Here is a 12397-nt window from a genome sequence, read left to right as displayed (position 1 = left end):
AAGGCAAATAGATCCAAGGTAATATCCAGTTTGGTTTTTGTTTATACTTTACACCAACCGGTAAGTTGCTTTGCGGAAGACAAGAGCAAAGACGACGGTATGAAGTTCCAGTAATGTATTCAGAATTACTTCACTGTTAAATAGGAGAGAGACGGTAACGGAAAGAGTGGCAGCGCAAAGCGGCGGCGGAGGAGGTCAAACGGAAGACTTGGGAGTGTGTGGATTCGGATCCTACATGGAGTAGATGGACCGGGTGATGTAACCCGATCCGACCCGCAATACGAGTGGGTTCAGTCAGACCACGTAAGACTGACTACCGACATCGTCTCACACTCTGTTGAGGTGACACTGTACTGAAATGAGGTCATGCGAGACTACATCTTCCACGTGATCTCCGTTTGAACTTGTCTTCATCTGCTAGTTTACTCTCCGAAGACCATTCGTCACTGCAGAATGGAGCAGCGGTAGCAGAGCAGCAGACGGTTTGGGTTGCTCCGCCCAGTCAAAGTCCAAGCCAACAGCATACTCCCCATCAAGACAGAAAGCTCTCAAAAGCTTCCATGGATCAGGCAAATGCTGGAATCTGGCAGTCACCTTTCTCCGTCCCCTTCCCACCAGCTGCCTGTGGCATCGCTGTCCTGCGGCTCAGTAGGCTTCGTTGGGATGCTCTCGTGTGGACCGTGACAACCGACTGAATTGTGATATTCCATTCAAGGACCTCTGCAGTTCTTCAATAGATCATAGAGGAGTGTTGAAGTTCTTTTTGTTTTTTTTCTGAAGCAATGGCCTACCAGGATGAGAAAGCAGTTCATTTGATTCGATTATCATGACTACACCTTTATCAATTGACTGATTAAATAAGCTTTTTCATTCATTTTTATCTCGTTTTAAATGTGCACTGATAGTGTACTAATTTCACTTTTTTTTCTTCTATTTATGCTTTCTAGAGATAGATGGTAAGGAATTTTTATGATGGTGATGCAATCGGAGCATTTAGAGGCAAAGATGTTCTTTGTTTCCTTATAAGAAAAGCAAACATCGTAAGATATCAGCGGACATGACATTGATATAAAAGCTAATCAGAATGAAGATCCGAGTCTCCATGTATCGCTCTTAGAATTCAATCCATCATCCATAAACCACCATTGTTTATTCTATCCTAAATCATTTTTCTGCCATCGTCGAGGTGTGCTTTAAAATGGAAAAGTTTTGTAGGTAATGATAAATAATGGACAGGAGGCGACACAATATCCCATTCCTGTTCCTGACGCATGCATAAGGTGAAGACGAGTGATTCATTCCTAGAGAGAGAAGAAGACCACCGACCACCACTTCCTTATTATGTGATGATGGAGAAAGAACCAATCTTATTATCTAAGTATTCATTCCTTATGTTGTCTAAAATTATACCGAAGATATGAGTGTTATCCAGAATGATGTATGAACGAGATAATTTGGGGTTATAAGCAGTAACTTGCCACATCTCCTCCTCCTATGAAGATCGTAATATGTCCAAACAATTTCTTTCCTAAGCAAACATCTATATATTCCCTTCACACTGTGTGTCGTAATAGGGAATGACCATTGCGTCCGATCAATCGACGTAACGCCAATCCTCCATTAGCGCTCTATAAATGGAGGAGCAAACAACCCACGGTCCCTCAGCAGCAGCCAGCACACAGCACTACCGTGACACCCGCCATGTCAGCATCCGCGTCTGTGCTCTCTCTCTCCTTTCTATTCCTCATCTCTTTTGGGCTGGTCGGCCTCTCACATGCCGCTTCCAAATGCTCCGTGCCGACGCCGCTGATCAACATCCCCATCTTCCCTACCGACATCGACCTGCTGCAGTTCGCGCTTAACCTGGAACACATGGAGGCCGACTGGTTCTTGTACGGCGCGCTCGGCTACGGCCTCGACGCCGTCGCCCCTGAGCTCGTCATGGGCGGACCTCCGCCCATCGGCGCCACCAAGGCTAATCTCGATAACGTTACCAGCGCCATCATGGCTGAGTTTGGATATCAGGAAGTCGGTCATCTCAGGTCGGTAACGCATGATACATATATGTCGTACTTGCTGTGTTTCATTACGATGATTCTGTTCTCGCTTCTCAGGGCCATCAAATCGTTGGTGGGTGGCTTCCCCAGGCCAGTGATCGATCTCAGCGGCAAGCACTTCGCCAAGATATTTGATGACGCTTTTGGATTCCATCTAGACCCTCCCTTCGACCCCTACTTCAACAGCGTCAACTACCTGTTGGCCTCGTACGTAATCCCCTACGTTGGGCTCGTTGGCTACGTGGGCGCCAACCCCAACATCAACGGTTATCTCTCCAAGAGAGTAAAATCCCCCTTCAACTAATCTCTCTCTCCTTCTCCCTATATATATATATATATATATATATCTCCGTCTCTTCTATGTGTAGCTACACAGCGGATGCAGAACACTAACCGTATCCGATGTACTGTATACTTGGTGCAGCTTCTTGCGGGACTGTTGGCAGTTGAATCTGGGCAAGATGCAGTTATAAGAACCCTACTGTACGAGCGAGCGAATGAGGTCGTCCAACCTTACAAGAACCTGACAGTGGCAGAGTTCACCACGAAGGTGTCAGAGCTAAGGAACAAGCTGGCTTCTTGTGGTGTCAAAGACGAAGGCCTTCTCGTCCCCGTCGGCTGGGGAGCCGAGAACAAGACCAACAGCAACGTACTCTCGGCCAACGTCAACTCGGTCGCTTACAAGAGGACGCCGGCGGAGATCCTTCGGATCGTTTATGGCACCGGCGATGAAGGAACGCCCGGAGGCTTCTTGCCGAATGGTGGCGATGGTGCCATTGCCAAAGGGCTTCTTAAATTTGCATAGAATCTATGTATGTAACATTGGGGATGCCATTTTTAATTGAGAATAAAAATTGAGGCTTAGGACGACCGAGAATCTATTTTGCCAGTGCTTTTTTTTTTTTATGTTCATTTGTATAACATTTGGCGAAATAAAAAAAAGAACCGCTTTAAGTGACATCACATCATATTATTATAGTATACATATATTGTGGGAAAAATTGAAGGTTGGTGGAGGTATTGATTCAAAGCCTCTCATGTTTACAGCGAGTATTTTTTGTAAGAAAAAAAATGGAACTATCATCACCATAGTGCTTTGACCATCATCCTAAATGTTATCAATCATTGTTAAATGTAATTAAATATTTTAGTGACAGATTTTAGCAAACCAAATATTAATACATCATCTTGTCACCAGACAGACAGACATACGTAGTAGAGTGATCGATGTTAGTGACACTGTCGTTGATCATAAATATTGTCACGCTTTCTTACTTGATGTTGTCACTTTGCCAAATTAAACACTTATGGTGACGAAATTTAAAGAAATTAAACACTTATGGTTACTAAACAATGTAATTTAGCGACCAACATAATAATATTTTCAACATAGAGAGAGTACGGTTAAACCACGGGAGCATATTCCATGATCCAAATGGTTCTTTATACAAATTTTCAACATAATATTTTTATTCTAGACATATTTTGTCCGTAGCTGCTAAGAAGCACATTCCATGATCCAAATGGTTCTATAGAGAGCTTTCAGGGTTACCAGTGGGAATCGGATTCTCTCTATAGAAAAACTCTAAAACAATGGCCCCACCAAGCATATGAAAAATATATTTAAGTGGAGTGATAAGACGCAGACAAATAATTCAACACTTATGATAAGTGTGATTTGTTGGCATAAATTTTAGGTACAATAATGATTGAATCACTCATATAAGAACCACCTAACATCTTAGAAGCACACATGATCAAGACTCCCAACGGTAAAGAACTACGGTTGGGAATCAATGAGAGAGGAAGACATGATGAAGTTAAATATCAGACAAAGCAATCAATCATCTTTATGTTGTTAATTATAAAGATCAACATAATAGAAAGATTTTAAGTTCACCAACTCAAAGTAAATTGACCCTAAAAAAAAATTGTATCGCAAGTAGTAAATCTACATGAAAGTGTCCATAAGAAAGAGACTACACAGGAAAAATTAACAAGGTTTGTATGACTCGTACATGCAGCATATAATTTCAAGACGCAGCAGCCATGGATTCTATCAGAAGCTGATAACCTTCTGGCACCGATGATTGCTTCTGCACACATTCAGCGAGCGTTGGTACATCAGCATTTACGTCCAAGAACCTCGCGAGTAAGAGAAGCAGATGAAAATCGGAGATGCGCCTTACAAACGGGAGGTGCTTTGTCCGATCCAAGTGGTTCTTTAGGGCCTTGAGGGTCACTCGAGTAATCCGGTTCTCTATAGGAAAACTCGAAGATAATGGCCCCTGCAGAAAATCAAAGCATATAAAAATTATATCAACGTACAGTGATAAAATGTGGAATTGTCAATGGCATATATGATGGTTGTTGGATCTAATGAAATGCACCTTAACACTGCTAGGCTTCTGATGCAAGTGAGCACTCCACATCTTAGTTGAATCAATCAAGTTTTAAACAACAGGCTAATCAGCATATAAAGCAAATGTCAAAGAAACAATATGACGTTTGCTTCATCAAAAATCTACAACCAGTGCTAGACACCTCTCTTCCTATTATCTTCCTCCAAAAACTGAAGCATGGCCATTCTTTGAACCTCAGCAACTTTAAGGACACTTCTAAATTATGCAAAAAAAATTGCAAACAGATCTACTTTGATGCATACATGAAACGCAGTTGTGAATATCAAAATAGAACAAAAACAACAAATGATTCACATCTGGCATGACCATATGCAGTACCATTTTGCTTCAATGATCTAACAGTTCATTCGTAATTACAAGAATATTTCTGCAAATAGCTAAGCTTGTCACTGACCCTACTTTTGGTCTCTTCATAGGTCTAAAGAAAATTGAAGGTTCGAACATTGGTTGCATGAGCTTAAATTGTAACAGGAAGTTAAATATCTGTGTCGTTCCAATTACAGTTTGACAAACATACTTGATGAGTCTAGACAAACTATAAAAGATTGACCAGAATTTGATTGTCAGTCATAAAACATTTAAGTTAATGTTTGTAGCTTATCCATGTTGATTGACAAAGTCTTGAATAACTATATTTGATTGAACTAAATACTAAAACAACTTCAGGATCAATTTAATGGCAACTAATAATTTGAGTTACTTAGACTATAAACACATCTTCCTAGAGAGACGAGAGTGATTTTGAAGAATTTGATCAGGAAGAATGTAAACGAGATGTGCTTCAAATGAAATACTCATAAGCAAGCCAGTTGCACTATCTTTATTCTTCATAATCTGGAAAAGACAAACTACAATCCTTCTAATAATGGCTCATCCATTCAAGTCCATGTTTCTTTTGTCATGTGAAATTCATTGCTTTTCACATGAATTTTTCCAACATCAGATTGCTACATGCAATGATTGATTTGAATGTCATCTGACATTTTGAATCTTTTCTGAACCTTTTTAGATTTTATAGTGTTGCTAAATAAAGACATGATAGATATTAACCAGCTAGCATCCCTACTCCTCTATTCGGAAACCTGGAACAATTTTATAGCCATACAAATTAAAAGAGAAAAAGATAATGGTGATAGAATTGAAAGATCTGCTATTCTAGAGTATCATCCGGGCATGAAGTTCTAGAGAAAAGATGTTAGTCTAAACAATTTAGGAGCATTTCCAGGCAGCTATTTTAGGCCCTTTTTGTTTCTTTTTAAAATATTTAACTTAGAGTCTGAGTCTAGCTTAACTAGTATTTTTACGAGGAGGAAGATCTGCAGAAAACCAATAAATGTTACTTTTATTAGCAAATCCGACTTCAGCTGTGCCTGCAGGCCCCTTTCCTCCTAGTATCTTTTGTACTTCTCACTGCCTTTCTTAATTATTACTTTCATCTACCTCTCGTTTTATAAACATATGAAAGTCAGGTTACATTTTCATCTCAGATCTACCTATATCTTAACTTGCAAATCTCTATATAACCAGATCTGGAGAAGTTCCGGGTAAGGCATTTCCCATCAAAGTCTAGACGCCATATTGAGTCTGTACTACACCCAGGTAGAACCAAATTAGTATACTGAACATTCTCTTCTTTGCCTGAATCTGGCTGTTTGCTTCTTCAAGCACCATCATCCGTGCCTTAACCTGAAAAGTGATCATCTTAACATCTGACTCTCAATAAATGTTTTACTTAATATACTAATCAGTTTATCTAAGTACAAGAAGAACTTCGATCTATTTATAAAATGTTGCATTTTCTTTTTCATTTGAGGCTCATCTTACATTAATACCAAAGCATGAATAGGTTTTACACATGAAACGAATTCACCATTAGCATGAATACAATATGCAAAGTTTCCAATAGGAACTTGTAGAGTTTGCATAATGTGCCTACTTTTACGCAATGACTCATGACCTGATCAGTCCTCATCGCATAACACATATACTGACTATGAATCTCCTCTAGAGATTTCAGGATAATAAAAAAGTTTCCATAACAAATATTAGCTTGTTCCAATGTTGGTCATACCACCCGATACGATACAAAACAGACAGAACATATCGGTCTATCCGACGACTGGTACACATACCAACCCATTTTGGGCAGTATGTAACAGGCGAGAGGTGTACCATGATGCAGTCAAAACTAGTTATCGACCTACATCAAGTCAAATTCCGATCGTATCGATTCAATTGGGTCAAATCATGCAGGTCCAATAGTCAATTTGATCGTCCGACCTCTAGTTTAGGTTGTTTGCCCTCTTTTTAAAACCTCTCTCTCATCTCCTTCACTCCCCCTAGCTCACACTCTTTCTCCCTCTCTTTCCTACTTACTCTTTCTCACTCTCTTTCTCAATTGAGCACCATAATCGGTTCCGACTACTTCAGGCATGGACATAAGAGCAAGAGCAACATTTTACGCATGCCACCCAATATTTAGATCATGGGGGTTGAGGATCCAAGCATTGTTTATAGTCGCAAGAATAAAGGAAAGGGGAAGGCAATTGATAAGTTAAAGCACATGCAATATGACCTTATGATATAGACATGGATATGAGCTCGTTGTATTCACAACCTTCATATGGTGGATCCTACAAACAAAAGATGTACAACAATAATCAATCATTTTTTTTCAAAACTGATCGTTCTTACGATATAGAGCAGCAAGTCAGTGATGACAACAAAAGTTCTAGTGTACTCCAACCTCCCCACCCCTACATGCCACAATCATACTTATCTCAAGAGGTTCCTTGAACACATGTCATTAATGACAAGCAGGCAACAAGTGTTACCATGCTGATGCATCAATGGGAACAGTTTTAAGATTGGGTCCAACATACGTATCACATTGATATACAAATTTACATGATCGAGCACCTCAACCACCGAAGATGGAGTCTCGTCGTTCATTTTAGTGGTAGAAGCATATATATACAAGTTGCTTTCGTTTATTACTTAATTTGTTGAAATTATAAAGCTTTTGACATATAATCTAACATCTCAATTCATATGATGATTCAAGATCAAGGAAGAAATGGAGGATCGTGAGACAAAGTTGCTCCTCAACGATCCAAAAAAGATAAATTCGCTATCTCATCCTAAAAACCTACAATTACTAACCATTTATCACTCATTTGCGCTTTATTCTTATCGAAATTGAATTGAAATCCTATAAAATAAGCATAAAAAAGGATTAAAAGGGTTTTTTACTTTTCAATAATTTTTCAATCATTTTTTGGCTAAATTTTCAAAAACCGATGCTAACGTATTAACATTTGGTACACTCATATCGATCGATACACACTTGTCCAGGCCAAGACCGACACCATCGGTCGGCACGAGATGATGAATATTGGTTTGTTCATCCCAAAGACTTTCAATTAAGTCCAGAGTCCATAACCAACCTAATCAGGATTCTGATTCCTAATAGCTAGAACGAAGGATTCTACGACCTTCCCTTTCCGTATAGACCAAGTGGATACTTCCATTTCGGTTTTAAGAACCAAAAGAGATGGATCTCCTTTCCATATGGATAAAGCGGATGCCTTTCCATATAGATCAAGCGGATGCTTCCAATCAGATCTGATATTAGTGTCATAGAAAGAACTGATTCAACCAAGATATGATCTGATGAACATAGTAAAAGACTAAAGGAGATCTGGATCTAATAAGATTTATCATTTCGAGCGTCAGAAGCATGAAGAAATCCAATAAGCAGAGAGAGATTATGTATAATCCAACTGACCTGGTGATCGGAGATCTTGACTGGCACCAAGAAGAAATCGTTGTCAACCTCCCTCGTATCCTTGCCCCCGACAACCACATCCTTCTTCATCCTCGACACCCTGGGGTCGTCATCCTCTCCGAACTCCGTCACGAACCATCCCTCCTTGAAGAGGCGAACGCAGATGTCGCTCATCTGGAAGGCCTCGAAGTGCACGTCTGCGGCGCCGTCCTCCGCAACATCGAGCTTGACCACGGCGGTCACCCACTCGGGGATGCCGCCCTCGGCCTGCATTTCGGCGGCTTGCAGGACCTCGCGGCCGGACATGGTGTACTCGGCGGTGCCGGCCTTGCGGCCGACGGCCTGGGTGAAGATAAATCCCACCCGACGCATGCCGAGGCCGGCAGCGATGGCCTCAACGAGGGCCTCCTCGTCAGGATCGCGGAAGAGGGCCGCCGCGTCCTCAGAGCCCTGCTGGGGAGGCTCGTAGACAAAGTCGATGGCGACGGAGTGGGAGGCCTGGTCGACATGGCCGTAGAGGAAACCGGCGCGCTTGACGGCGAAGGCGAGGGTGTCGGCAACGTAGAGCTGGAATGCGTGGGCTGCGTCGCGGTCGAAGGAGGCGGCGTCGCAGTGGGGGGACTCCTGGCGGGCGACGCGGACTTGACGGGCGATGAGGTCGTCGATGGTCATCTTGTGGCGGCCGAAGGATCCAGCGGGTGTGAAGGGCGGAGGCGCGGGGGCGGCGGCGGCACGGCGGAGGTCGGCAGGGTAGGACAGGTAGACTATGGAGCCGTGGCCGATGGGGAGGGAGGAGAGGGGGGTAGCGGGGTCGAGGGCTGGGCTCTGAGCCTTGGAGGGGAGGAGAAGGTTGTGATCGAGGGAGAGGGTTTGGACGGTGGCGGGAACGCCCAGATGCGACTCGATGAGGGAGCAAAGAGTGGCGACGGTGGCGGTGGAAGGGTCCGGCACGGTGACGCGCTCCATGCCGTCTCGGCTGCGGATCCGGAGGATCATCTTCTTCCTACAATCCGACGATTAATTCACGAGTGATCGAGTTGGAAAAAAGGTGGAAGGAAGAATAAATATTGTTGTTGGTGATAGTTGGAAGATAATTAAAAATCTTCATTTTAGGGTTTTTTTTTTCCCCCCTCCTTTTACTTTCTTTATCAATTAAATTACCTCTTCATTCCTCAAAGACAAGTCAACTATCTATTCGTCCTCTTTTTTTTTTAATGGACTAATCCACCCAATTAGATCGATTCTCATGTTTTCCTTTTTCTTCCTTCCTATGGACTAATTTTTCTCTCTTTTTTTTTATGGACCAATCCATCGAATTAGATCGATTTTTCGTAATAATTTTTTATATTTATATTTTTTTATAAAAAATACTGTAACTCAATACATCCAACGAAGTTTGTTTTAAAGTTGAATCCTGTGCTTGAAATTTTTACAAACATATAATTCATAGCTATCGTAAAAAGAATATTAAAAATCGATATAAAATTCTCTAATTACAGTATTTTTCTAGTATTATTAAAAATATTTTTTAAAAAGTTGAATCTTATTATGCCTAGCATTTTCACAAAAATATAATTCATTGCTGTGGTAGAAGAACATTAAAAAATGGTATAAAATTCTTCGATTATAATATTTTTAATATGATTTAGTGTTCTTCTAGTATTGTCGGAAAAAAAATATATATTTTATCGGAGTTGAGTTAAACTGTGTTCAGTTGGATCCTCATTTGTTTTGCTGCCCAACTCAAATATGGAGGTAAATGCCAATTTGATGATAATATTTCTCTAGTGTTGAAAACTAGAAAGATTAGGTAAAATATGAACATATAAGAAATGTTTCTAAATACTAAGATGGGGAAATATATGTTGACATCACTTTTATCCATGAACACCTTCCAATTCAATAGTGTCTACAAGCATGTGAGGCTGAGATGCTTCCCCTCATCAGCCCATATTCTACAAGTAGTCAAACTGTTCATATGCTCATAAGATAACCTTCTTTTTTTTGGTCATAGTTGCCAACTATGACATTTGTTATAGAAGCAACCAATGTCAATATGATAACATACATAAAGGAGGGTCAACATAAGAAATAAGGATATATGACTCATATTTCATATAATGGGTCATAAATATAGAACAAAAACCAATATGCACACTCACAATAAATTCTTCAAATTGAGAATAATCACTTTCTTTATGGAAAATTATTATATATATGGTGACCATAATACATTTGTATATTTAATATCGATATGCCTTATCGTTTCTTTTATATATATATATATATATATAGTTGTATTATCTCGTATTCCGCTTATCCATCTCTTACCAGGATAATTAGTTTTTGGGATAAAATCTATTTATTTTTCTTCTTTTTTTATATATTGTAGATCCACCTTATTCATTTTTTTCTTTTTACTATGTTATCTTTCTCTTCCTAGATTGATATGAACTTCGATACAATTAGTATGATAAAATTCACTAGCAACTTTATCAATAACCTTAGAGAATATAAGAAATACTACTTGCCAAACAAATGGACTTATTTATTTGATCTTTTTATCTTTCACAATGTTTAAAAGAAGCATCTTTCTCGATTAGTGTTTTTACATGAACTACTGAACTACTTATGTATCTTTAATTAAATATTAGATGTCGATAATGAAATCAATCGATAAATTTAAGGAACTAATGTTATTATAAACTAAGTGATATGAGTGTACCTCGATTAAGAGCCAATCGAAGCGTATGTCAAAAAAAATATGTGCTAAAGGCTTGAACATTATAATGAATGATCAAATATCACGATTGGATATTATATCAAATAACGAAGAAAGATAAATTGATATGCTAAAAAAGTGATTGTTATTTGAAAGTCTTGCTTGAAGTTGAGGATTATATTTGAATAATATCAAGTTAGAGAGCTGAATTTGATCAAAGTGGGATGGTTCATTAGCTGTTTTGCGCTCTTATTGGCAACGCATTGGTTGGTGGTACTGCTCAGGATAGTGGACAGTGCTAATCGTGTTGTTTCAACACATTAATAACAGTTTGGTTGGAAAGGCGATAATACCATCAATATTCTTGATTTCGAGTTTTTTTTTATATTTGTTTCAAATTTTTGGGACATTTAAGACTATAAATACCTTATTCAGCTATGATCGAGATGCATCTATCATCATTGAGCTTTCAAAATATTAAATTCTCTCTTAAAGCTTTGCTTGAGTTTTCTTTATTTTCTTGAATTTTTAGTTGAGTTGCTTAGTATAAGATTTTTGTAAAATCTTGAGTATTTAAATATAGACTTAAATGGAAAAAAATGTAATGCTAATTTGATTATTAACAGAATGATGTTTATATCAATAAACTTAGTCTAACAGTATTGAATATGATTTTTTGTTAAGTAAATTGTACTAGTATAATTATACTGGGGATAATTATTTAAGCAAAGTTTATAGTCCTTTAAAGTGTGATTCATTCGAATATGTTACGTCTACCATAACATATTTTATTTTAGTTGTAGATAGTGTGATAGAATTTTACTTCTTGGATAATAAAAAAACAAGTGTATGATGTAGATTTTATCATGTTTTAAATGTACTTATTTTATTTATTTTATATTCTACAATAACAATATAAGCAATCAAATCAAAATTATCAAATTTTAGATACTATAATTTTAGAGATACTGTTTCTTTTAAGTATTTAAAAATTAATTTTATGTCTTTAAAATGAGACTGTTTAGTGATTTAATTAGAATCCAATACAAAGACCGACATTGGACATATTATCTAGTATGGTAACAGTGAGATACAAATTTTTTTTTATCATATCTTTAGTCAAAGAGTTTATCATTATCCATCTCAAATTTTGTGAAGGTACTCATTATTATATTAATAGCTTTAGAGTTTTTTTATATTAAATCTTTTATTTAGATCCTGAGTGTACTTAATTTGACTAATAAAAATTTTATCATTATATTATTTAATTTATAACCTAAGAAAAATATTAATTTATCCATTAGACCAATTTCAAATTTTTAACTTATACTCTTGACAAATGATCCACATAAATATTAATTAGTGAAATATATTATCATTAATATAAATTTAAACTAGTGTCGACCTT

At 38.3% G+C, this 12397-nt stretch overlaps 2 protein-coding genes across 3 annotated transcripts; one reads left to right on the top strand and one right to left on the bottom strand.

Annotated features, from left to right (window-relative positions):
• Positions 1–1683: 1683 nt before the first annotated feature.
• Positions 1684–2920, top strand: LOC135627269 (ferritin-like catalase Nec2). The gene is made up of 3 exons (XM_065133289.1): positions 1684–2042; positions 2115–2340; positions 2482–2920. Exons 1-3 carry the CDS (start codon positions 1702–1704, stop codon positions 2860–2862), a joined length of 948 nt encoding a protein of 315 aa, XP_064989361.1. The 5' UTR covers positions 1684–1701; the 3' UTR covers positions 2863–2920.
• Positions 2921–3884: 964 nt separating this feature from the next.
• LOC135626316 (NPL4-like protein) lies at positions 3885–9338 on the bottom strand. Of its 2 annotated transcripts, XM_065131541.1 has the most exons (3): positions 8268–9335; positions 4247–4345; positions 3885–4153 (listed from the first exon to the last, which is right to left on the bottom strand). In XM_065131541.1, exons 1-3 carry the CDS (start codon positions 9261–9263, stop codon positions 4091–4093), a joined length of 1158 nt encoding a protein of 385 aa, XP_064987613.1. In that variant the 5' UTR covers positions 9264–9335; the 3' UTR covers positions 3885–4090. The 2 variants fall into 2 exon arrangements, with proteins under 2 accessions (XP_064987613.1, XP_064987612.1); XM_065131540.1 differs by having other exon boundaries at positions 3885–4345; positions 8268–9338.
• Positions 9339–12397: the final 3059 nt, after the last annotated feature.

The sequence above is a fragment of the Musa acuminata genome, chromosome BXJ2-11 (genome assembly GCF_036884655.1).
Source record: "Musa acuminata AAA Group cultivar baxijiao chromosome BXJ2-11, Cavendish_Baxijiao_AAA, whole genome shotgun sequence".
Taxonomy (NCBI): Eukaryota; Viridiplantae; Streptophyta; class Magnoliopsida; order Zingiberales; family Musaceae; genus Musa; species Musa acuminata.
The sequence above is the reverse complement of the archived record's forward strand: the minus strand, read 5'-3'. Positions and strand labels throughout refer to the sequence as shown.